Source organism: Nerophis lumbriciformis, linkage group LG27 (assembly GCF_033978685.3).
Source record: "Nerophis lumbriciformis linkage group LG27, RoL_Nlum_v2.1, whole genome shotgun sequence".
NCBI lineage: Eukaryota > Metazoa > Chordata > Actinopteri > Syngnathiformes > Syngnathidae > Nerophis > Nerophis lumbriciformis.
Window position 1 is genome coordinate 22,782,893 of NC_084574.2, and position 27,108 is coordinate 22,810,000.

The 27,108-nt window shown below is 40.1% G+C and overlaps 1 protein-coding gene across 11 annotated transcripts in view; it reads left to right on the plus strand.

The window, feature by feature from the left end:
* Positions 1 to 27,108, plus strand: part of tenm3 (teneurin transmembrane protein 3) — an 822,859-nt gene that overhangs the window by 678,520 nt on the left and 117,231 nt on the right. For 8 of the 11 annotated variants that reach the window (XM_061988364.1, XM_061988365.1, XM_061988363.1 and 5 more), the window contains 3 exons: positions 14,451 to 14,522; positions 17,518 to 17,695; positions 25,014 to 25,034. In XM_061988364.1, coding sequence (XP_061844348.1) covers positions 14,451 to 14,522; positions 17,518 to 17,695; positions 25,014 to 25,034 — 271 coding nt within the window. The remainder of the gene's footprint in view (positions 1 to 14,450; positions 14,523 to 17,517; positions 17,696 to 25,013; positions 25,035 to 27,108) is intronic. The other 3 variants (XM_061988366.2, XM_061988368.1, XM_061988371.1) reach the window with 1 other exon arrangement.

Sequence of the window (27,108 nt, forward strand, 5' to 3'; positions counted from 1 at the left end):
TTTGATTTATTATTGAACTTGATGCAAGTTATTTGATTTATTATTGAACTTGATGCAAGTTATAACACTTTTTTTGATTTATTATTGAACGTGATGCAAGTTATAACACTTTTTGATTTATTATTGAACTTGATGCAAGTTATAACACTTTTTTGATTTATTATTGAACTTGATGCAAGTTATAACACTTTTTTGATTTATTATTGAACTTGATGCAAGTTATAACACTTTTATTTGATTTATTATTGAACTTGATGCAAGTTATAACACTTTTTTTGATTTATTATTGAACGTGATGCAAGTTATAACACTTTTTTTGATTTATTATTGAACTTGATGCAAGTTATAACAGTTTTTTTTATTTATTTTTGAACGTGATGCAAGTTATAACACTTTTTTTGATTTATTATTGAACTTGATGCAAGTTATAACACTTTTGTTTTATTTATTATTGAACTTTATGGAAGTTATTTTATTTATTATTGAACTTGATGCAAGTTATACCACAGCTGCACAGTTATTTTATTTATTATTGAACTTAATGTTATTTTATGTTATTGAGTTCGAATGTATACAACTTGATGTTCAATAAATTTGAAAATGTTAAAGCTTGGCATTAGCGCTCTGTTGGGGCGATGGGGGCAGGTGGGGCTTGAAAACTCCCCCTTGTCCAAAGTGGGGGATGACAAAAAAAGTTTGAGAACCACTGCTGTAGGTAGAGATGTCCGATAATATCGGCCAATAAATGCGTTAAAATGTAATATTGGAAATTATCGGTATCTTTTTTTTTATTATTGGTATCGTTTTCTTTTCTTTTTTTTTCTTTTTTTCTTTTTTATTATTAAATCAACACAAAAAACACAAGATACACTTACAATTAGTGCACCAACCCAAAAAACCTTCCTCCCCCATTTACACTCATTCACACTCATTCACACAAAAGGGTTGTTTCTTTCTGTTATTAATATTCTGGTTCCTACATTATATATCAATATATATCAATACAGTCTGCAAGGGATACAGTCCGTAAGCACACATGATTGTGCGTGCTGCTGGTCCACTAATAGTACTAACCTTTAACAGTTAATTTTACTAATTTTCATTAATTACTAGTTTCTATGTAACTGTTTTTAGATTGTTTTACTTTCTTTTTTATTCAAGAAAATATTTTTAATTTATTTATCTTATTTTATGTTATTAATTATTTTTAAAAGTACCTTATCTTCACCATACCTGGTTGTCCAAATTAGGCATAATAATGTGTTTATTCCACGACTGTATATATCGGTTGATATCAGTATCGGTAATTAAAGAGTTGGACAATATCGGAATATCGGATATCGGCAAAAAGCCATTATCGGACATCCCTAATTGTAGGTAAAATATACATTTACTAATCAAATGCATAGGTAATGGTGTGACAATATCATGCGGCTAATGTTTGCAAGCGGCCGGCCCTCTGAGGGCAGCCAAAACTGCAGCGTGGCCCTCAATGAAAACAAGTTTGACACCCCTGTACTAGTATCAGTTAAAATGTAAACGATACCCATCCCTCGTTACGGCACAGAACCGCAAATTATTAATAGCTATTGAAAATTGAGATAGCTATTGAAATAATTGACATGTTTTGTATTCAAGTTTCTTCAAAACAGCCACCCTTTGCTCTGATTACTGCTTTGCACACTCTTGGCATTCTCTCGATGAGCTAACTCCTTCAGGACTGTTGGAAAACCTTTTCAGGTGACTACCTATGTAAGCTCATCGAGAGAATGCCAAGAGTGTGCAAAGCAATAGCTATTTTGAAAAAAAAACTAGAATATAAAACTTGTTTTCAGTTATTTCACCTTTTTATGTCCCAACTTTTGGCCTGTACTGTAAATCCAGCCTCTTCATATGCCAAAGTGTATGCATGTTGCAAAATTGAATGGAATCCCAAAAAATGGTTCATGTTCCGTGCTGGTCTCTCATCAGACATCATGTGTATCTAATTGGCACCTGAGACAAAAGGGAAACTGTGAGGATTTGGTTTTGGTTGGACCCCCCAATGTAAAAAACAGAAGAACCCATTTTTAGATTGCTCATGTAGAGCTGGGGAAAAATACGGAGTACAACACAAAAAGCATCAAAAGAGCAGCGTGAAAAAATTTATTGCCCCGGGGCAGCTGTGGAGTGAATGAATAACGGCTTTCAATGTAAGCACTTTGGGTGTCCAGAAAAGCGATGTATTTATCCAATCCATTGTTATCACTATTATTAAGAAGGACAAAAAGTAACAGCTGTGTCAAAGGGACGACTGAACCGAACCAACAAGGTGAGCTGGAAGACAGAGGAGGAAAATGTGAAATTTGCCGGACGCACAAAAGGCATGCAAAGCAAAGAAAATAAATACCGGAGGCAGACTGGAAAGTGCTACACTCTCGCAGTAGTCAGGAGTCAGGAGTCAGGACTGAAGCTCCACCGACGTCTTCGCGCTGCGCTTAAAAGCCTGACTAATTGACAAGTGGCTGCCTGTGGGTCTGTCATTGCTCCAACCCGCATCGGATATAAGGGGGTCTGGAGACAGTAAACCCAAACAAACACAAGTAGGAGAACTAATGCACAATATAAAGCAGAACAGAAACACAAATCGTAACACAAATCGATACAGTGGAACCGCTACGATCCAATATAATCCTTTTGAGAAAGCTAAGTTTACGACTGGGATGAGAATCAGCACCTCCAAGTCTTGAGTCCATGGTTCTCGCCCGGAAAAGGGTGGATGGCCATCTCCGGGTTGGGGAGGAGACCCTGCCCCAAGTGGAGGCGTTCAAGTACCTCGGAGTCTTGTTCACGAGTGAGGGAAGAGTGGATCGTGAGATCGACAGGCGGATCGGTGCGGCGTCTTCAGTAATGCGGACGCTGTATCGATCCGTTGTGGTGAAGAAGGAGCTGAGCCGGAAGGCAAAGCTCTCAATTTACCGGTCGATCTACATCCCCATCCTCACCTGTGGTCATGAGCTTTGGGTTATGACCGAAAGGACAAGATCACGGGTACAAGCGGCCGAAATGAGTTTCCTCCACCGGGTGGCGGGGCTCTCCCTTAGAGATAGGGTGAGAAGCTCTGTCATTCGGGGGGAACTCAAAGTAAAGCCGCTGCTTCTCCACATTGAGAGGAGCTAGATGAGGTGGTTCGGGCATCTGGTCAGGATGCCACCCGAACGCCTCCCTCGGGAGGTGTTTAGGGCACGTCCGACCGGTAGGAGGCCACGGGCAAGACCCAGGACACGTTGGGAAGACTATGTCTCCCGGCTGGCCTGGGAACGCCTTGGGATCCCCCGGGAAGAGCTGGAAGAAGTGGCTCCGGAGAGGGAAGTCTGGGCTTCCTTGCTTAGGCTGCTACCCCCGCGACCCGACCTCGGATAAGCGGAAGAAGATGGATGGATGGATGGAAGTTTACTTCCAGGTTTTTTTTCCCCTATAGAAGCCATTATTACCATATTCACAATTTCCATATGCCCGAGTGCAGCTGGGATAGGCTCCAACCCCCCCGTCACCCCGACTTGGACAAAAGACAGAAAATGGATGGTGATAGGAAAGCAGTGATTTATTGTCATTGCTAAAAGTATAACGTCATTGCATTTTCAGCACGAACCCGTTCAAGAGCCGACATACAATCGTGGTCAAAAGTTTACATACACTTGTAAAGGACATAATGTCATGGCTGTCTTGAGTTTCCAATCATTTCTGCAACTCTTATTTTTTTGTGATGGAGTGATTGGAGCACATACTTGTTGGTCACAAAAAACATTAATGAAGTTTGGTTCTTTTATGAATTTATTATGGGTCTACTGAAAATGTGAGCAAATCTGCTGGGTCAAAAGTATACATACAGCAATGTTAATATTTGCTTACATGTCTCTTGGCAAGTTTCACTGCAATAAGGCGCTTTTGGTAGCCATCCACAAGCTTCTGCTTGAATGGTTGACCACTTCTAATGACAAAATTAGTGCAGTTCAGCTAAATGTGTTGGTTTTTTGACATGGACTTGTTTCTTCAGCATTGTCCACACGTTTAAGTCAGGACTTTGGGAAGGCCATTATAAAACCTTAATTCTATAGCCTGATTTAGCCATTCCTTTACCACTTTTGACGTGTGTTTGGGGTCATTGTCCTGTTAGAACACCCAACTGCGCCCAAGACCCAACCTCCGGGCTGATGATTTTAGGTTGTCCTGAAGAATTTGGAGGTAATCCTCCTTTTTCATTGTCCCATTTACTCTCTGTAAAGCAGCAGTTCCATTGGCAGCAAAACAGGCCCAGAGCATAATACCACCACCACCATGCTTGATGGTAGGAGTGGTGTTCCTGGGATTAAAGGCCTCACCTTTTCTCCTCCAAACATATTGCTGGGTATTGTGGCCAAACAGCTCCATTTTTGTTTCATCTGACCACAGAACTTTCCTCCAGAAGGTCTTATCTGTTTTATCCAGTGCTTTCATGTTTATATTTCTATTTTATCCATGTTTCTATGTTTTATCTAGTGTTTATCTAGCGTTTTTATGTTTTTATTTCTATTTAAATTTTCTATTACCGTATTTTCCGCACTATAAGGAGCACTTAAAAACCTCCAATTTTCTCAAAAGCTGACAGTGCGCCTTATAATCCGGTGCGCCTTATATATGGACCAATATTGAGCCACAACAGGTCTCGCAACTACGGGATGCATAAAGTAACCCCAGCCTCTACTGTAGCGTCTATTCTATGCGCCTTATAATACGGTGCGCCTTATATATGAACAACGTTTTAAAATAGGCCATTCATTGAAGGTGCGCCTTATAATCCGGTGCGCCTTATAGTGCAGAAAATACGGTATATATCCTAAGTTTCTATTTTTATTTTTTTACCTTTTTTTGTTCTACTTTGTAGCACTTTGAGATTTTAACAAATGTAAAGTGTGTTACAGATTCATTATTATTATTATCTTTGTCCATGTGATGTCATATATGAGGGACAGTTTTTTTTTTTACTAGAATTGCCGTGTATGCTCATAGTAGTTCTATACAGCATGCTCAAATATTTTCATGTACATAAGGTGTGTGATTGTAAATAATGTTAATGACATTAATCCTTATTGCTCTTCATAAAAATAACTCCAAAATTGAACCTAACACTCGCAACTCATAAATTGGGTTATCAAATTAACCCAGATTTTTTTAGTGTGTAGTGTTTAGAGCAGTGGATTTAAGTAATTACATTGTCGTATCCTGACCAGCTTAAAGAACAGGGAACATTGAGGCCCCTGGCTAAATTATCCAGGGTAAATCCCACCAAAAATACAATCTAGACTAAGGGGGCCCAGTCAGGAGTGGGAAAAAAACCTCCATAGCAAAGCACATGTACATATTACAACGCACATCTCGGGATATCGAACAACAGAGGGGAGGGAGTGGGGGGGCCATGGTGGTAGGCTGCAGCTCTTCAGGCGCTGCCCAGCCGTCCATCACCCCTAAGGGATTCGCTTCAAGGGCGTTGGATGGGGGATGGGGTATATGTGTGGCGTATATTTTTTGTGGATGCATGTGTGTGTGTGTAAGCCTGCAGCGTGTCTTTATTCCGCGGCCTTGTGGCGCGTTCTTTCTGGCGTCACTTCCTATTTACAAACTCTGTTTGTAAACGATCAATGAGTATACAAAGCTGAGAGCCGGAGATTCAATCTATCTTTAGCGACGCCCTAGTGGCTCCTTGGACCTCGTTCAGAGATGTGTGAAAATGGAAAAAGATGAAGAAAATAAATATATTTTTTGTTTTGCTATGTTTTCTGTAGGAGAACAAACATGACACAAACCTTCCTAATTGTTAGAAATCCCACAGTTTATATTAAACATGCTTCACTGATGAGAGTATTTGGCAAGCGCCGTTTTGTCCTACTAATTTCAGCGTTCATTGAACTCATCGTAGTTCGTTTACATGTACAACTTGTCTCCGATGCTGCCACAGAAAGACGTGTTTTATGCCACTCCTTCTCTGTCTCATTTTGTCCACTAAACGATTTATGCTGTGCGTGAATGCACAAAGGTGAGCTTTGTTGATGTTATTGATTTGCTGGAGTGCGTATCAGGCATATTTGGTCAGTGCATGACTGCAAGCTAATCGATGCTAACATGCTAATTAGGTTAGCTGTATGTACATATTGCATCATTAAACCTCGTTTGTAGGTATATTTGAGCTCATTTAATGTCCTTTACTTATGTCCTCTGTGTATTTAATTTATATTTGCATGTCTCATGACTAGATATGTCCGATAATGGCTTTTTTGCCGATATCCGATATTCCGATATTGTCCAACCCTAAATTACCGATTCCGATATCAACCGATACCGTTATATACAGTCGTGGAATTAACACATTATTACGCCTAATTTTGTTGTGATGCCATGCTGAATGCATTAAACAATGTAACAACCTACTCAGTGGCCTAGTGGTTAGAGTGTCCGCCCTGATATCGGTAGGTTGTGAGTTCAAACCCCGGCCGAGTCATACCAAAGACTATAAAAATGGTACCCATTACCTCCCTGCTTGGCACTCAGCATCAAGGGTTGGAATTGGGGGTTAAATCACCAAAAATTATTCCCGAGCGCAGCCATCGCTGCTGCCCACTGCTCCCCTCACATCCCAGGGGGTGATCAAGGGTGATGGGTCAAATGCAGAGAATAATTTCACCACACCTAGTGTGTGTGTGACAATCATTGGTACTTTAACTTTAACTTTAACAAGGTTTTCCAAAATAAATCAACTCAAGTTATGGAAAAAAATGCCAACATGGCACTGCCATATTTATTATTGAAGTCACAAAGTGCATTATTTTTTTTTTAACATGCCTCAAAACAGCAGCTTGGAATTTGGGACATGCTCTCCCTGGGAGAGCATGAGGCGGTTGAGGTGGGCGGGCTTGGGGGGGAGGGGTGGGGTGTATATTGTAGCGTCCCGGAAGAGTTACTGCTGCAAGGGGTTCTGGGCATTTGTTCTGTCGTGTTTATGTTGTGTCACGGTGCGGATGTTCTCCCGAAATTTGTTTGTCATTCTTGTTTGGTGTGGGTTCACAGTGTGGCGCATATTTGTAACAGTGTTAAAGTTGTTTATACGGCCACCCTCAGTGTGACCTGTATGGCTGTTGACCAAGTATGCAGCATTCACTTGTGTGTGTGTGTGAAAAGCTGCAGATATTATGTGGCTGGGCCGGAAGGCAAGGGCAGTGCCTTTAAGGTTTATTGGCGCTCTGTACTTCTCCCTACATCCGTGTACACGGCGGCGTTTTAAAAAGTCATAAATTTTACTTTTTGAAACCGATACCGATAATTTTGAAACAGATACCGATAATTACATTTTAAAGCATTTATTGGCCGATAATATCGGCAGTCCGATATTATCCCTACTCATGACACATTATCTGTATGTAATATTGGCTGCATTTGTCATAGATGTGTGTGTGCCATGTTGTTCCAGACCACAGCAAACATTACCCAGCTTGCAAAGATTGTTATAAATTCATTTCGTGTAAAAAATTATCCAAGGAGGGGAACTTTAAATGATGGTGGCCGAAACGGGGCTTAGGCTAAATAATGATTTGTTTAAGGGGTTATCCGGCTTAGTGTAGACATAGCCTGAGACCCACCACTGTGTATTTGAATTAGGTTGTTTTTATTAGCATGCTTTGGTATTTTGTGAAACGGCCTTGACTTTATTTCCCCTTCTTCTCACCCAACCCCCTTTCTGTCACCTCATCAATCATGTTACTATTCATCCTTCCCTCCATGCTGTCCTCCAGCACTTTCAACACCTTGTCAAGCACTTCCCCGACTCCCTGTGCCAGTGTGTGTTTTCGGATTGGGGAGCTTTCAGATCAAGGTCAAACACACTCCGTTTATAAACACATTCACTCCCCGAGTGCGAGGGAGCTGCAGTGGCCTCACTTTTAACACAGCTGGAGAGTTCTTCTCGTGGAGCGTCGCTTTACTTCCCTTCCGTCTCACCCCCACATCACAACACGCTCGCCGTTTTTTTGTAGTCGGGCGAGCAGTTGTTGTCATGGCGGACCGCGGCGCAGCATGGGCGCGAGCCTGCGAGCTGTGCCTCTGTTGATCAATCAACACCTACTAATGGAAGCCGAGATGAAAGAGACCCGGGGATGGAGTGAAGGAAGCCCAGTGGGATTTGGGCCAACTAGCGTTGGATGCTGGCTATCAAGAACATAGAAAGTCATCCAATCAAAATATTCTTTAAAAGTAGATGGCCAAAGAATAACGTTAGGTAAGTCGGCTGGGAGGAAGAAGGAAAAAAAGCTTGCAGAAAGGAAGAAAAGCACGGGGGAGGGATTGGAGGCAGGAATGAAAAGAAATCTATGAAGGACAGCAGAATTATAATTCAGGCTTCTAAGGGTGTCCGGCTTTTAAAAATACAACTCACCAGGAGGTTTCTTTTTATATCTGTGTCAGGGTAACAAGACTCTGGCTACAGTATATTGCTGTATACAAACCCCGTTTCCATATGAGTTGGGAAATTGTGTTAGATGTAAATATAAACGGAATACAATGATTTGCAAATCACTTTCAACCCATATTCAGTTGAATATGCTACAAAGACAACATATTTGATGTTCAAACTGATGAACATATTTTTTTATTTTTTTTGCAAATAATCATTAAGTTTAGCATTTGATGCCAGCAACACGTGACAAAGAAGTTGGGAAAGGTGGCAATAAATACTGATAAAGTTGAGGAATGCTCATCAAACACTTATTTGGAACATCCCACAGGTGAACAAGCAAATTGGGAACAAGTGGGTGCCATGATTGGGTACAAAAGTAGATTCCATGAAATGCTCAGTCATTCACAAACAAGGATGGGGCGAGGGTCACCACTTTGTCAACAAATGCGTGAGCAAATTGTTGAACAGTTTAAGAAAAACCTTTCTCAACCAGCAATTGCAAGGAATTTAGAGATTTCACCGTCTACGGTCCGTAATATCATCAAAGGGTTCAGAGAATCTGGAGAAATCACTGCACGTAAGCAGCTAAGCCCGTGACCTTCGATCCCTCAGGCTGTACTGCATCAACAAGCGACATCAGTGTGCAAAGGATATCACCACATGGGATCAGGAACACTTCAGAAACCCACTGTCAGTAACTACAGTTGGTCGCTACATCTGCAAGTGCAAGTTAAAACTCTCCTATGCAAGGCGAAAACCGTTTATCAACAACACCCAGAAATGCCGTCGGCTTCGCTGGGCAAGAGCTCATCTAAGATGGACTGATACAAAGTGGAAAAGTGTTCTGTGGTCTGACGAGTCCACATTTTAAGAATTCCACCTGAGAAGCTTAAAAAATGTGTCTCCTCAGTTCCCAAACGTTTACTGAGTATTGTTAAAAGGAAAGGCCATGTAACACAGTGGTGAACATGCCCTTTCCCAACTACTTTGGCACGTGTTGCAGCCATGAAATTCTAAGTTAATTATTATTTGCAAAAAAAAAAAAAAAAGTTTATGAGTTTGAACATCAAATATGTTGTCTTTGTAGTGCATTCAATTGAATATGGGTTGAAAAGGATTTGAAAATCATTTTATTCCGTTTAATTTCCCAACTCATATGGAAACGGGGTTTGTAATAAACAATGATAGATCGTATAAGTGAGACCTGGGCTGAGAGTCAATACATCAATTAGTCCGGGGATCAGCAACCCGCCGCCCGAGTGGCTCCCTGGACCTCGTTCAGAGATGTGTGAAAATGGAAAAAGATGAAGAAAACAATATATTTTTTGTTTCAATATATTTTCTATAGGAGGACAAACATGACACAAACCTTCCTAATTGTTAGAAATCCCACAGTTTATATTAAACATGCTTCACTGATGAGAGTATTTGGCAAACACCGTTTTGTCCTACTAATTTCAGCGTTCATTGATTTCATCGTATTTTGTTTACATGCACAACTTTTTTCGACGCTGCCACTGAATGACGTGTTTTATGCCACTCCTTCTTTGTTTCATTTTGTCCACCAAACGTTTTATGCTGTGCGTGAATGCACAAAGGTGAGCTTTGGTGATTTTATTGATTTGCTGGAGTGCTAATCAGGCATATTTGGTCAATCCATGACCGCAAGCTAATCGATGCTAACATGCTATTTAGGCTTGCACATATTGTATCGTTATACCTCGTTTGTAGCTATATTTGAGCTCTTTTAATGTCCTTTACTTATGTCCTCTGTGTATTTAATTTTTATTTGCATGTCTCATGACACATTATCTGTATGCAATATTGGCTGCATTTCTCATAGTTGATTGTGTGCCATGTTGTTCCAGACCACAGCAAACGTTACCCAGCTTGAAAATATTGTAATAAATCCATTAGAAGAAGACAGCCTGCCGTTTCCTTAAACTTGGACACACACATCTATACCTTTGGCCATTCTGAGCCAGTAATTTCCAGAAGTTATCTCATCCTGTGAGAAGCCTCCATTTTACTAATGATTTCCAATGTTGCAAAAATGTGTAGAATAAATATTAAAATACAACATTTCTGTCAACGAAGATTTGCGTCAGCCTTTGATAGTGGGCTAATATAGCTAATATAGACACTTACATCATGTGTTGTCTTCATTATAACACTTATATAAGGTGTTTTATTTTTTGCGGCTCCAGACAAATTTTTTTTTTTTTTGTATTTTTGGTCCAATATGGCTCTTTCAACGTTTTGGGTTGCCGACCCCTGGATTAGTTGAACGATAAATGAAATTGAACTCGATAACTTTGTCGTTGTTGCCCTGGCTTAGTGTTTTTTTGTTTTTGTTTGTTTGTTTTTTTGCTCTCATCGTCTGAGTACGTTTATTCAGTAGCAGAATTAAATCAACCTTAAAAAAAAAAAAGACATAATCTCATTCATCTCTTCGGTGAACCATAGATGACTTAACTATTTTTTTTAAGAGAACTGCAATTATTGTGTATATGTTTATAAGTCTAATATTTATTGTTGTATTTAATATTTGTTTACTTACTTATGGTATATTTATTTATTCACTGCTCTGTTACAAACAGAACAAAGAAATGTGATTAAATTGCTATGGTATGAAAAAGGAGTAGGATTAAATAAACTCAGCTTCTTCCTACTCCTTTTCGAATGAAACAACTGGAAATGTGTGATGCATTACATTGTAATTGTATTGTATGCATGTCCAAAATAAACTGAAACTAACTAACTAATTTGGACAGGTAACGGTAACTGGGTTGTATAAAGAAATGACCCAAAGCAAATGTCCACTGCAGGGGACACTGGCTACCACAAATGACTTAGACCATGGGTGCCCCCCCCCCCAACCACACCCACCTCAACCGACGCACGGAAGGGGTGGGGGGGTATATTGCCGCCCGGAAGAGTTAGGGCTGCATGGGATTCTGGGTATTTGTTTTGTTGTGTTTATGTTGTGTTACTGTGCAGATGTTCTCCCGAAATGTGTTTGTCATTCTTGTTTGGTGTGGATTCACAGTGTGGTGCATATTTCTAACAGTGTTAAAGTTATTTATACGAGCACCGTCAGTGTAATCTGTATCGCTGTTGGCCAAGTATGAATTGCATTTACGTGTGCGTGCGTGCTGAAGTCGCACATATTTTGGGATCGGACCGACACGTTGTTGGAATGGATGAAAAGCAGACGTGACGACAAGGCTGTGGTCCGGGTGGATGAGTTATAATGACTGATGAACAACTTCGTTCGATAATGAAGGTTGCCTCAGCTCAAAGACTGAGCCCCGACATTAATGAACTAGCATCCAAGAAAAGATGGCATGTATCTGGCTTGGGCACATCAGATTAGATCAGTGTGTTGCAAACTGAGCACTGAATGGTTGGTTTATTTTCTAATTTATTAGCCTGTGGAAAAAGTTAATGTTGATATTTACCTCAGAAGGCTGCAAATAGAAAAGAGGCATTACATTTTTATTTAAATTGTATTTGATATGCCATTGATATTTTTTAATTATTATTATTATTATTTGAAACTCGATTTTGCATGTCACTATAAAGTTATATAAGCCTTGCTTGTTCAATATTCAATGCAAAACTTGTTTGGGTCCCTATCAAAAAGGTTAATTTGTTCAACCTTGGCCCGCGGCTTTGTTCAGTTTTACATTTTGGCCCACTCTGTATTTGAGTTTGACACCCCTGACTTAGACTTAGACTTCGACAAACTTTAATGATCCACAAGGAAAATTGTTCCACACAGTAGTTCAGTTACAAATAATGGAAAGGATAAGGATGGAAAGGATAGTGCACACATTAGGGCGAAAACAAAATGTGTTTTAATTGATGATGCGGGTTTATTGATTTTTAAATGCGCCAGAAAAAAACCTGTTTGTACACTGTTGATGTGATTCAGTAGTGTGTAAATGTGTTCCTGTATAGTATTTCTCCAGCAATGGTCATGTGGTGACATCAATGATGGTATTTTGAGAGGTAATCATTGAAGTCGGACATCACTGAAGACCTAGGTGGGGAAACGCACGGCCCGCCACTGCAGTACAGTCACTATAACCTTGCAATACGTGACGCTGAAATCCCCGAAAACAATTGTATAAAGACCATTCATACCACAACAGTTGCACTTAGATGGATAAACGGGGTACACTTTGCAAGTCTCAGCCTCTCTATTGATGAGTTGAAGACATGTCGTTCTTTGTTAAGGTTTAAGAAAGCCTTGAAAGGTGAAATAATGGAAAATTATAAAATATAGTAACGATTACTTTCATCCCATTGATTCTTTGAACGTTGATGTTCCAGGCAATGTAATTTTCAGTGAATGTATAAGATAAGCAAATATAAGCCTGGGCTTCAGTCTATTCCTTTTTTGGTCATTCTTTTTTTTTTGTGTATGTGTATAATTGTTAATATGTATAATCTGTGTTGTTAAATTGATCACACAAAATGGTTGATTATATCAGTGTTTTTCAACCTTTTTTGAGCCAAGGCACATGTTTTTTATTGAAAAAATGTGGAGGCACACCACCAGCAGAAAACATTAAAAAATTAAACTTCGTAGCCGATATTGACAATAAAAAAAAAATAGTTCTCGCAATTGTTGGATATGACTTTAAACCATAACCAAGCATGCATCACTATAGCTCTTGTCTCAAAGTAGGTCTAGAGTCACGACCTGTCACTTCACGCCGTGACTTATTTTGAGTTTTTTGGTGTTTTCCTGTGTGTAGTGTTTTAATTCCTGTCTTGCGCTCCTACTTTGGTGGCTTTTCCTGTTTTGTTGGTATTTTTTTGTCGCAATCAAGACTATTTAAGTTGTGCAGACACAATCCTTCCTTGTGGGGACATTATTGATTGTCATGTCATGTTCGGATGTACTTTGTGGACGCCGTCTGCTCCACACGCTGTAAGTCTTTGCCGTCGTCCAGCATTCCGTTTTTGTTTACTTTGTAACCAGTTCAGTTTTAGTTCCGTTCTGCATAGCCATCCCTAAGCTTCAATGCCTTTTCTTAGGGGCACTCACCTTTTGTTTATTTTTGGTTCAAGCATTAGATACCTTTTTACCTGCACACTGCCTCCCGCTGTCGTCTGCATATTGTGATCACGACAAACCATGTTTCCGACATCTACAGCATCAGCTACCTACTGATATGGAAGAGTTTAACACGGTTACTCTGCCGAGCTCTAGACAGCACAGACACTCAACAACGGCACATTATTTGCGGATTATAATTACAGTTTGTAAAAAATATTTTTAACCCATCCATCCATCCATCCATTTTCTACCGCTTATTCCCTTTGGGATCGCGGGGGGCGCTGGAGCCTATCTCAGCTACAATCGGGCGGAAGGCGGGGTACACCCTGGACAAGTCGCCACCTCATCGCAGGGCCAACACAGAGATAGACAGACAACATTCACACTCACATCCACACACTAGGGCCAATTTAGTGTTGCCAATCAACTTATCCCCAGGTGTATGTCTTTGGAAGTGGGAGGAAGCCGGAGTACCCGGAGGGAACCCACGCAGTCACGGGGAGGACATGCAAACTCCACACAGAAAGATCCCGAGCCCGGGATTGAACCCAAGACTACTCAGGACCTTCGTATTGTGAGGCAGATGCACTAACCCCTCTTCCACCGTGAAGCCCTGTTAGGTGAAATTACAAAATCTCCCACGGCACACTAGTGGTTGAAAAACACTGGATTATATGACCGAAATAAACTCATTTAAAAAAATTAACAAATAAAAAGCCCTCCTTTCTCCCCTGATTGCTCCTCCACTTCTTCCCCTATCCAAATTTTGGCAATGATTCTACCCACTCCACTTTATTACATTGCAATCCTGATTTTTCCATCAAAAAATGAAAACCAACAATGTATTATATCTGAATGTTATTCCTTTCATCCCATATCTTGTGTGGTTTCTGATGTGTTACGACTTCTTCCCATCAGGTATCCTGTACAAAGGCAATGGAGAGAACATCTTTGTTTCCCAACAGCCTCCTGTCATCAGCAGCATCATGGGTAAGAAAGTACTTACAGTAACTACAAAACCTCACGTCTGACGACTAGCAACTGAACCCTTAGCTTTGGAATAGGCTTGCGGTGCAAATCTACTCCTCTAATGTGTCTAAAAATACATTTCAAGGAGTTGTCGAAAGCGAGTTTTCTTCTTTTGTGCGTTCATTTAGTCTCTAAGCCTGCGGCAAAAAGAAACATTGCCTTCATTGGCCAGGTGACAACTTAACAATTATGAAATGGAAAAATAAGACATGGTGAGCTTCAAGCACACCTGTGAAGTGAAAACCCTTTCAGGTGACTACCTCTTGAAGCTCATCGAGAGAATGCCAAGAGTGTGCGAAGCAGTAATCAGAGCAAAGGGTGGCTATTTTGAAGAAACTAGAATATGAAACGTGTTTTCGGTTATTTTACCTTTTTTTTGTTAAGTACATACTGTAACTCCACATGTGTTCGTTCATAGTTTTGATGCCTTCAGTGACAATCTACAATGTAAATACCGTATTTTTCGGAGTACAAGGCGCACCGGCCGAAAATGCATAGTAAAGAAGGAAAAAAACATATATAAGTCGTGCTGGAGTATAAGTCGCATTTTTGGGGGAAATTTACTTGATAAAATCCAACAGCAAGAATAGACATTTGAAAGGCAATTTAAAATAAATAAAGAATAGTGAACAACAGGCTGAATAAGTGTACGTTATATGAGGCATAAATAACACACTGAGAATGTGCCTGGTATGTTAACGTAACATATTATGTTAAGAGTCATTCAAATAACTATAACATATAGAACATGCTATACGTTTACCAAACAATCTGTCACTCCTAATCGCTAAATCCCATGAAATCTTATACGTCTAGTCTCTTACGTGAATGAGCTAAATAATATTATTTGATATTTTACGGTAATGTGTTAATCCTTTCACACATAAGTCGCACCCCCGGCCAAACTATGAAAAAAACTGCGACTTATAGTCCCAAAAATACGGTAGTCGTGAAAATAAAGAAAACGCATTTAATGAGAAGGTGTGTCCAAACTTTTGGCCTGTACTTTATGACAGTAAAACGGCTGATCAAACAAAACTGAAGTCATTGCCATCGTCATAGCTCTCCAATCAGCTAACTGACTCAGTAGCTCTCTTGTGACTTTTTCGTGAATTTACGAAACTGGAGCAATACAAAAAAATGCCATTGGAAGTTAATAATACTAACCCCGACCCTTGTAAATATGTTAGCATATTCACCAATGCTAACGACGCTACCTTGATTACATTACGATAGCACATACAAAAATGCTTGAAAACACCCCTACAGACATCACACATGGGACAGTTTTTTTAAGTATAAATTGTTTTAGTTATATTGTAAAATGTATGAGTGATGAATGAAGATTCAATTTGAACAGAAACGCTACAGACAGTTCAAGGCCCAAAACAGAAAATAAATGTTCAACCTGCAGCACCTGCAGTGAGTGAACTTGTTCAAAAGATGGCGTCATAGCACAAACAACACACCTTGTCAGTGTCTCTGTCGGTGTTGTATGAAAACTATTAGTTGAATACAAAACATTACAGGGAAGAAAACTCGATAAATTAGTCGCACCGTTTTATAAGCCGCAGGTTTCAGAGCGTAGGAAAAAGTGGCGGCTCATAGTCCTGAAAATACAGTAACAGGGATATATAAAGAAATGACTAAAAGCAAATGTCCACTGACACTAGCTACCACAAATGACTTAGACAAACTTTAATGATCCACAAGGGAAATTGTTCCACACAGTAGCTCAGTTACAAAGGATGGAAAGGATTAGGATGGAAAGGGTAGTGCACACAAGAGGGCGAACACAAAAGGTATAAAGTAGACTAAAAATGTACCATAGTAGCAATGTAAAGTATAACATATATGTAATATTTACATATTATATATACAGTATATAATATATACTGATATATTATTATATTAAGTTAAAGTTAAAGTACCACCGATAGTCACACCCACACACACTAGGTGTGGCAAAAGTTACTCTATGCATTTGACCCATCCCCTTGTTCACCCCCTGGGAGGTGAGGGGAGCAGTGAGCAGCAGCGGTGGTCATGCCCAGGAATAATTTTTGGTGATTTAACCCCCAATTCTAACCCTTGATGCTGAGTGCCAAGCAGGGAGGTAATGGGTCCCATTTTTATAGTCTTTGGTATGACTCGGCCAGGGTTTGAACTCACAACCTACCGATCTCAGGGAGGAGACTCTTATATTATTATATAATAATTAAAATAATATCTATATATATCATAAATGGATTAAACTTATATAGCGCTTTTATACCTTTAAGGTACTTGAAGCACTTTGACACTAATTCAACATTTACTCATTCATACACTGATGGTGGGAGCTGCCACGCAAAGCCCTAACCACGACCCAAGAGTGAAGTGTCTTGCCCAAAGACACGATGGACACGACTGGGACGGCGAAAGCTGGGATCGAACCCCGAACCTTTAAGTTGCTGGCAGGGCCGCTTTTACCACCCGAGCCAAGCTGTCCCCTCAAATAACCTCTCTACTTCTAGAGCTGGCAAAGGACTTGAGGGACGACTTTTTTTTTTTACCATAGCTCGGTTGGTTGAGTGGCCGGGCCAGCAACTTGATGGTTCCGGGTTCGATTTCCGCTTCCGCCATCCTAGTCGCTGCCGTTGTGTCCTTGGGCAAGACGCTTTAACCCACCTGCTCCCAGTGCCACCCGCACTGGTTTAAATGTAACTTAGATATTGGGTTTCACTATGTAAAAGCGCTTTGAGTCACTAGAGAAAAGCGCTATATAAATAAAATTCACTTCACTTCACACACAACATGTTTTAATGGATTTTTAATACTATAGAAGTGATGCAATTCCATAAATGTGTAAAAAAGAGGATCAAATACTTATTTTTCCAATTGAACCTTGGGTCTGTTAAATGTCCAATGCAATGTGCTTGAATCTGTTAAAGTAAAGGTCAACTTCTTCTTGTAGGAAACGGTCGCCGCCGCAGCATCTCTTGCCCGAGCTGCAATGGGCAAGCGGAGGGCAACAAGCTGCTGGCACCGCTGGCCTTGGCCTGTGGAGCAGATGGCAGCGTCTACGTGGGAGACTTTAACTACATCCGGAGGATCTTCCCTTCCGGCAATGTAACCAGTGTGATGGAGCTCAGGTAAGAAAGGTTTCTGTTCCTTGCTACAAATTGGTAAAGTGTCTTTTATTCCTCAATAGCAAAGGTAATCATTTGTATTTAGCCTGAGTCTGATGAATCCATTAAGGTTTATTGAGTGAATGTTGAGGATTATTCACGCATTGTTGTTTTTATTCTGCCCCATTTGTCAAACACTCAACTATTTCTCAACCCTTTTCAAGCCATCCCAACATCTAAATCAGGGGTGTCAAACTTACGGCCCGAGAACAGGTTTTATCCGGCCCGCGGGATGAGTTTGCTAAGAATAAAAATTAACCTGAATTTTCTTAATGAAAGAAACTGCTGTTCTAAATGTGTCCACTAGATGTCGCAATAGCAATTTTTTGTATCTTTGTAGATGATACTACATATTTACAAAAATAAACCACATGATGTTAGTGCATCAGTCAAGGAAAATGATCAAACTACATAAATAACATCCTGTAATTTGATTTTGATATCATTTTTTTATCTTGATAGATTGAAAATGAACACCAATGAGTTGACTGTTGAACATTATCACATCATTTATTCAGAAAATACAAATAATGACAAAGTTGAGTTGTCGTTTATTTGGAACATGCAAGCATACAACATGATACATCACAATTTGGGGGGCGGCATAGCTTGGTTGGTAGAGCGGCCGTGCCAGCAACTTGAGGGTTGCAGGTTCTATTCCCGCTTCCGCCATCCTAGTCACTGCCGTTGTGTCCTTGGGCAAGACACTTTACCCACCTGCTCCCAGTGCCACCCACACTGGTTTAAATGTAACTTAGACATTGGGTTTCAAGGGACGGCGTGGCGCAGTGAAAGAGTGGCCGTGCGCGACCCGAGGGTCCCTGGTTCAATCCCCACCTAGTACCAACCTCGTCATGTCCGTTGTGTCCTGAGCAAGACACTTCACCCTTGCTCCTGATGGGTGCTGGTTAGCGCCTTGCATGGCAGCTCCCTCCATCAGTGTGTGAATGTGTGTGTGAATGGGTAAATGTGGAAGTAGTGTCAAAGCGCTTTGAGTACCTTGAAGGTAGAAAAGCGCTATACAAGTACAACCCATTTATCATTTCACTATGTAAAGCGCTTTGAGTCACTAGAGAAAAAGCGCTATATAAATATAATTCACTTCACTTCACTTCAATTTCCAGTTTCTATATTCAACATGTTCGAAAAGGAGTAGGAAGAAGCAGAGTTTTTTTTTAAACCGACTCCTTTTCTTTTACATAGCAGTTGCTAAAACTTTTGTTCACTTCCTGTCCTCAATTTATTCACAATATACTCCATAAGTAATCACAATAAAAATAAATAAATAAACAAATAGTACTCGGTGAAGTAAGTTACATTTCATATGGTGACATGAGTAAGATTATTTTGAAAAAATGAACGGATGGATGGATAAAATAAATTCAGAATGTTTATCATGGTTCTTCTTCTTTGTACTTTGTAAACACTTTAAGTGTGAAGAGTTTCTTGAAGTGGATCATATTAGTACATTGTTTGATTTTTTTGCTTAATCCATTCCTTAATTTAATTCCACATACTGAAGGTCTTAAGTGTTGTACGTGCATACAAATGTTTTAAATTAATGTTTTCTCTAAGTAAAGTATATATACTATTAACCGCAACAGGTCATTGTAAACAAAACCCAACATAATTATGGTTCATACAATTTCAGAATGTGCTTGTTCTATTTTTAAACAAAGTAAACAATCTGAAGTTGTTTTTATTTTTAAATTATCCTGCTGTGATTTTACCAGTCCGGCCCACTTGGTAGTAGATTTTTCTCCATGTGGCACCCCATCTAAAATTAGTTTGACACCCCTGCTCTAAAGGCCTACTGAAATGCGATTTTCTTATTCAAACAGGGATAGCAGGTCCATTCTATGTGTCATACTTGATCATTTCGCGATATTGCCATATTTTTGCTGAAAGGATTTAGTAGAGAACATCGACGATAAAGTTTGCAACTTTTGGTTTCTGATAAAAAAGCCTTGCCTGTACCGGAAGTAGCAGACAATATGCGTATGACATCACAGGTTGTGGAGCTCCTCACATCTGCACATTGTTTACAATCATGGCCACCAGCAGCGAGAGCGATTCGGACCGAGAAAGCGACGATTTCCCCATTAATTTGAGCGAGGATGAAAGATTTGTGGATGAGGAAAGTGAGAGTGAAGGACTAGAGGGCAGTGGGAGCGATTCAGATAGGGAAGATGCTGTGAGAGGCGGGTGGGACCTGATATTCAGCTGGGAATGACTAAAACAGTAAATAAACACAAAACATATATATACTCTATTAGCCACAACACAACCAGGCTTATATTTAATATGCCACAAATTAATCCTGCATAACAAACACCTCCCACACAAATGTTTGTTCGTCTGGAGAATTCTTACTACTTCCACATTTACAAACCGATTCAATCCATTCCAAAATGAAGTAAAAATGCTCATTTAAAACATTTGGACACGTTTGGATTTTTTTACATCACAAAATTGCCCCAGAATTTCGCATTTCTCAAACCATTCAAAACAATTGTCCACATTGTAACAAAAACTCCCATACAGCATTTCAGTTAAGTCGTCCCTCACCACATTTCGCTTTAAATATGGCGAATTGGCTACTAGCATTCGACCGTGTCCCTCGGGAAGTCCTGTGGGGAGTGCTCAGAGAGTATGGGGTATCGGACTGTCTGATTGTGGCGGTCCGCTCCCTGTATGATCAGTGTCAGAGCTTGGTCCGCATTGCCGGCAGTAAGTCGGACCCGTTTCCAGTGAAGGTTGGACTCCGCCAAGGCTGCCCTTTGTCACCGATTCTGTTCATAACTATAAAGGACAGAATTGCTAGGCGCAGTCAAGGCGTTGAGGGGATCCGGTTTGGTGGCTGCAGGATTAGGTCTCTGCTATTTGCAGATGATGTGGTCCTGATGGCTTCCTCCGGCCAAGATCTTCAGCTCTCACTGGATCGGTTCGCAGCTGAGTGTGAAGCGACTGGGATGAGAATCAGCACCTCCAAGTCCGAGTCCATGGTTCTCGCCTGGAAAAGGGTGGAGTGCCATCTCCTGGTTGGGGAGGAGATCTTGCCCCAAGTGGAGGAGTTCAAGTACCTCGGAGTCTTGTTCACGAGTGAGGGAAGAGTGGATCGGGAGATCGACAGGCGGATCGGTGCGGCGTCTTCAGTAATGCGGACGCTGTATCGATCCGTTGTGGTGAAGAAGGAGCTGAGCCGGAAGGCAAAGCTCTCAATTTACCGGTTGATCTACGTTCCCATCCTCACCTATGGTCATGAGCTTTGGGTTATGACCGAAAGGACAAGATCACGGGTACAAGCGGCCGAAATGAGTTTCCTCCGCCGGGTGGCGGGGCTCTCCCTTAGAGATAGGGTGAGAAGCTCTGCCATCCAGGAGGAGCTCAAAGTAAAGCCGCTGCTCCTCCACATGGAGAGGAGCCAGATGAGGTGGTTCGGGCATCAGGTCAGGATGCCACCCGAACGCCTCCCTAGGGAGGTGTTTAGGGCACGTCCGACCGGTAGGAGGCCACAGGGAAGACCCAGGACACGTTGGGAAGACTATGTCTCCCGGCTGGCCTGGGAACGCCTCGGGATCCCCCGGGAGGAGCTGGACGAAGTGGCTGGGGAGAGGGAAGTCTGGGCTTCCCTGCTTAGGCTGCTGCCCCCGCGACCCGACCTCGGATAAGCCGAAGAAAATGGATGGATGGATGGATAGAGTTGACTAGATTGCAAATTTTCTTAGGGATATTTAAAGAAAAATTAAAGCATATTTTACAATTTTGTGGTCCTAAATTAATAATTTTCATGCACAAAAATGGCGTAATAAACTAAAAATATCAATAATAGAGTAGTATTGGCCACTAGATGAGGCCAAACCAATCAGAACACTCTGTTCAGTATTGTGGCCACTGATTGGCTCAACCTCAGGCAGCATTTCTACATTGGATTAAAGAAGTGTAAAGGTGACTAAAGGCGGTTATTTCATGTCTGGAGGACTCTCGTCATTTTGAAAATTGTATTTAGAAGGTTTTTAAAAAAATAAATATGTCCCAGCTATGAAAATATTTGCTCCATAATTAATGATTGTTACTCTGCGGAAATTCTATTTACGCGATCATGTCCGGAAGTAATAGAGTGATAAACGAGGGACGGCCATACTCTTCAGCATTCGCACATTATTTCTGCACAAATTGCCTTCTCTATTTGCTGGTAATGTTATTATTTGTCAGACAATCTTCAAAAATCACATTAGTGCATGTTTCATGTGCGGGCATTTTTAAAATGATAGTAAAGAATGGATGGCAGTGCCTCATTTTTAAAGCCATTAAAATATAGTTTAAAAGATATCTAACCTTATGAAATTTTAGATAACCAGAATAATACATCACATTCAGTCATGTTTTTAGTCTGGTTCAAATGTTGAAATAAGTATTCATCTTAGTTCTTTCTCTAGTGAGACAAACAAAGCTTAATGATGAAATATTGATCGGTTACAGGTTTATCGCAGTCATTTCTTCTGTACTTTTTTTATTAGTTATTCTAATAGTGTTTGGATTCTTCAAAAGAAATTTTTTTTATTTATTTAAAAATGGCCCTAAATAATGTGATGTCTTGAAATACATTGTAAAACGGACGCCTGAGACAGCGACAGAAAGTCAGCAACAAAGTCTTTAATGAGCGCTCATGTGGAGCGAGCAAGTTCACAAGAACACAGTCCAAACAAAAACAGCTTGGAGTCCGAGGAGACAACTAAAAGGACAAGAAAAAAAACGTGGAAAAAAACTAAAGAAAAAGACAAAAAAAATGATCCAAAGATTGTAGCTGTGATTAAACAACAAGGCACAAAAAATTAGAGGTGGGTAGTAACGCACTACAGTACATTTACCATATTTTTCGGAGTATAAGTCGCACTGGAGTATAAGGCACACCGGCCGAAAATGCATATTAAAGAAGGAAAAAAACATATATAAGTCGTGCTGGAGTATAAGTCGCATTTTTGGGGGAAATTTACTTGATAAAAGCCAACACCAAGAATAGACATTTGAAAGGCAATTTAAAATAAATAAAGAATAGTGAACAACAGGCTGAATAAGTGTACGTTATATGAGGCATAAATAACCAACTGAGAACGTGCCTGGTATGTTAACGTAACATATTATGGTAAGAGTCATTCAAATAACTATAACATATAGAACATGCTATACGTTTATCAAACAATCTGTCACTCCTAATCGCTAAATCCCATGAAATCTTATACGTCTAGTCTCTTACGTGAATGAGCTAAATAATATTATTTGATATTTTACGGTAATGTGTTAATAATTTCACACATAAGTCGCTCCTGAGAAAAAAAACTGCGACTTATAGTCAGAAAAATACGGTAGTCATGAAAATAAAGAAAACACATTTAATGAGAAGGTGTGTCCAAACTTTTGGCCTGTACTTTATGACAGTAAAACGGCTGATCAAACAAAACTGAAGTCATTGCCATCATCGTAGCTCTCCAATCAGCTAACTGACTCAGTAACTCCCTTGTGACTTTTTGGTGAATTTACGAAACTGGAGCAATACAAAAAAATGCCATTGGAAGTTAATAATACTAACCCCGACCCAAACTATGAAAAAAACTGCGACTTATAGTCCGAAAAATATGGTACTTAAGTAATTATTTGGATAAATCATGCTTGTCAGTTTTAATGCAACATACTTTTTACTTATATGTATTTTCTGAAGAAGAAACATTACGTTTGCTTTTAAATGGTTAAATCAGGGTTAAATTAAGGTTAGTTAAGGGTTAAATCACCAAAAATGATTCCCGGGCATGGCCACCGCTGCTGCTCACTGCTCCCCTCACCTCCCAGGGGGTGAACAAGGGGATGGGTCAAATGCAGAGGACAAATTTCCCCACACATAGTGTGTGTGTGTGACTATCATTGGTACTTTAACTTAACTTTACTTAAATGAAGTTCCATTCTGATCGCTACATTTAGTTGCGTCATCATTCTGTTCATTTATCATTTTATATGCGTTGATGGAAATGTTGACATTTCAGAATTACACTTCCAACAAGAGAAAACTTGGTAAGTTTTATATGTTTGTTTTAGCGTTAGCCCTCGGTGTCAAATGTGCATCATGTGGTTGCAGTGACGAGGTTTTACTTTTCCTTGAGTCACATTTCTCTAATGCAGTGGTTCTTAACCTTGTTGGAGGTACCGAACCCCACCAGTTTCATATGCGCATTCACCGAACCCTCCTTTTTTTTTCCAAATTCAAGACAAAGTTATTATATGTTTTTGGTAACACTTTAGTATGGGGAACATATTCTAAGTAACAAAAACTTAATTTAGAGTTATTTGGTTTGGGTTAGGGTTAGACGGTTAGGGCCAGGGTTAGGGTTATAATAAGGCCATGCCGAATAAGGCATTAATAAGTACTTACTAATGACTAGTTAAGAGCCAATATATTAATAATTTGCATGTTAATAAGCAACTAATTAATGGTGAATATGTTCCTCATACCAAAGTGTTACCATGTGTTTTTTACTGGTGCACAAAATGAACCGTGCATGAACATCACCTTGTTCAAAGAACAAAACCAACACAGTGCATAAACTCACAACAAATCAGTGTGACTTCTGCTGTTGCCGTATCTGTAATACGCCGATAGGGAGAAGTTTTTATTTACACGATGAGTCGGGTGTGTCTTGACCTCCGCCGAACCCCTGAGGCCGACTCACCGAACCCCTAGGGTTTGATCGAACCCAGGTTAAGAACCACTGCTCTAATGCAACAGCACCCTTACTTTTGTCAACTTTTTTTTTTGGCGACTCAAAAAAAGGATCGAGGCAGTCGGGTCTCGCTGGATGAACAATCCTGCAGAACCGAAGGACAGTCGCCTAAGTAAAAGATCGGGAAATTACCCGCCGTCTTCCTGTTGGAGCCGTATGCTTGAGCGGCGCACTGATTACCAATCAGCTCCAGCTGTGCCTCGTTGTTCTCCCCGACATCGGAAGTCACGCCATCTGGGGAGGAAGCCCAGCGCGCAGCGGGCGGATGGCAACAAGGCAAAACAAAAGACAAGAATAAACGAGCGCAAATAACATATGAAGCATGGATCTCTCCTGTTCTTGCCAAACCTCGCCGGTGAACTTGGCGCCATTGTTGTGTTTTCATTCTCATGTTACAAATGAAATACTATCTCAACTAACTTACGTTTTCAGCAAGAACATAGGACATCATTTCTTGACCTCTAACTCTGTCTCCTTTCTTTCCTTCCTTTGCTTGCTCTTTATTAAAGAAACAAAGATTTCAGACATAGGTAAGAGCGAATATTCTACTAACAAAGAACATCCACTTTTCTGCTATCATCTCTTTTCTTCCAGCAAACAGTCATGTACAAAACCGCAAACCAGTGAAGTTGGCACGCTGTGTGAATCGTAAATAAAAACAGAATACAATGATTTGCAAATCCTTTTCAACTTATATTCAATTGAATAGACTGCAAAGACAAGATATTTAACGTTCCAACTGGTAAACTTTTATATTTTTTGCAAATATTAGCTCATTTGGAATTCAATTAAAAAAACCTGGCACAAGTGGCAAAACAGACTGAGAAAGTTGAGAAATGCTCATCAAACACAGGTGAACAGGCTAATTGGGAACAGGTGGGTGCCATGATTGGGTGTAAAAGCAGCTTCCATGAAATGCTCAGTCATTCACAAACAAGGATGGGGCGAGGGTCACCACTTTGTGAACAAATGCGTGAGCAAATTGTCCAACAGTTTAAGAACAACATTTCTCAACGAGCTATTGCAAGGAATTTAGGGATTTCACCATCTACGGTCTGTAATATCATCAAAAGGTTCAGAGAATTAGGCGGTACTGCATCAAAAGGCGACATCAGTGTGTAAAGGATATCACCACATGGGCTCAGGAACACTTCAGAAAACCACTGTCATATGTTGCTATCCAAGCAACGTTATGTATTTATTCATTTGAATTAAGACAATGCATATTCATCAACATAGAGCAACAATGTAAATATGCCAGAGTTAGCACAAAAGCAAATGTTCATCCGTTGTCCTAAGGCAGGTTGATACAGTAAACATTCAACAGGTCATGATACAGAAGAATACATAAATCACAAGATATTACACATTACAAGCATATTTTAAGCACAGACCATGGACAATAAAATAGAACAAACGACAAACAAACAAAAAACAAGTTATCATGGACGCCGCTGCTTATTTCAGCAAGACAATGCCAAGCCACGTGTTACAACAGCATGGTTTCATCGTAAAAGAGTGTGGGTACTAGACTGGCCTGCCTGTAGTCCAGACCTGTCTCCCATTGAAAATGTGTGGCGCATTATGAAGCCTAAAATACCACAACGGAGACCCCGGACTGTTGAACAACTTAAGCTGTACATCAAGCAAGAATGGGAAAGAATTCCACCTGAAAAGCTTCAAAAATTGGTCTTCTCAGTTCCCAAACTTATACTGAGTGTTGTTAAAAGGAAAGGCCATGTACAGTATTTTCCGCACTATCAGGCGCACCTAAAAACCTCAAATTTTCTCAAAAGCTGACAGTGCGCCTTATAATTCGGTGCGCCTTATATATGGACCAATATTGAGCCACAACAGGTCTCGCAACTACGGGATGCATAACGTAACGCCAGCCTCTACTTTAGCGTCTATTCTATGCGCCTTATAATGCGGTGCGCCTTATATATGAACAACGTTTTAAAATAGGCCATTCATTGAAGGTGCGCCTTATAATCCGGTGCGCCTTATAGTGCAGAAAATACGGTAACACAGTGGTAAAAATGCCCCTGTGCCAACTTTTTTGCAATGTGTTGTTGCCCTTAAATTCTAAATTAATGATTATTTGCACACAAAAAAATTAAGTTTCTCAGTTCGAACATTAAATATCTTGTCTTTGCAGTCTATTCAATTGAATATAAGTTGAAAAGGATTTGCAAATCATTGTATTCTGTTTTTATTTACGAATTACACAACGTGCCAACTTCACTGGTTTGGGGTGTTGTACTTTCTCTCCATTTTAAAGCTTTTTTTCATCTGCTTAATGAAGTGAAAATATTATTTTGTCAGTTGTGTATAATTTTCCATCTAGTACTTTCTTAAGTGAAATAATGTGACATTTTGGGGGAATTATTTTGGGTGCAGTTTTGTCCCCTACCCATTGTCCGTTCATCGCTAATCTTGATAAGAGTTGTAGATAAAGAGCCTTTTTTGTGTTGTCTGATGGATCACTTTAGCAGCAGAAACAAACAAAGAGAGCTAAGAAATAAGGAGGAGGAGGTAGGCCGGGAATGTTCAACTAAATTGTTTTGGGGCCCACATTTCCAGAAAGCTAAGTACCAAGGTGTC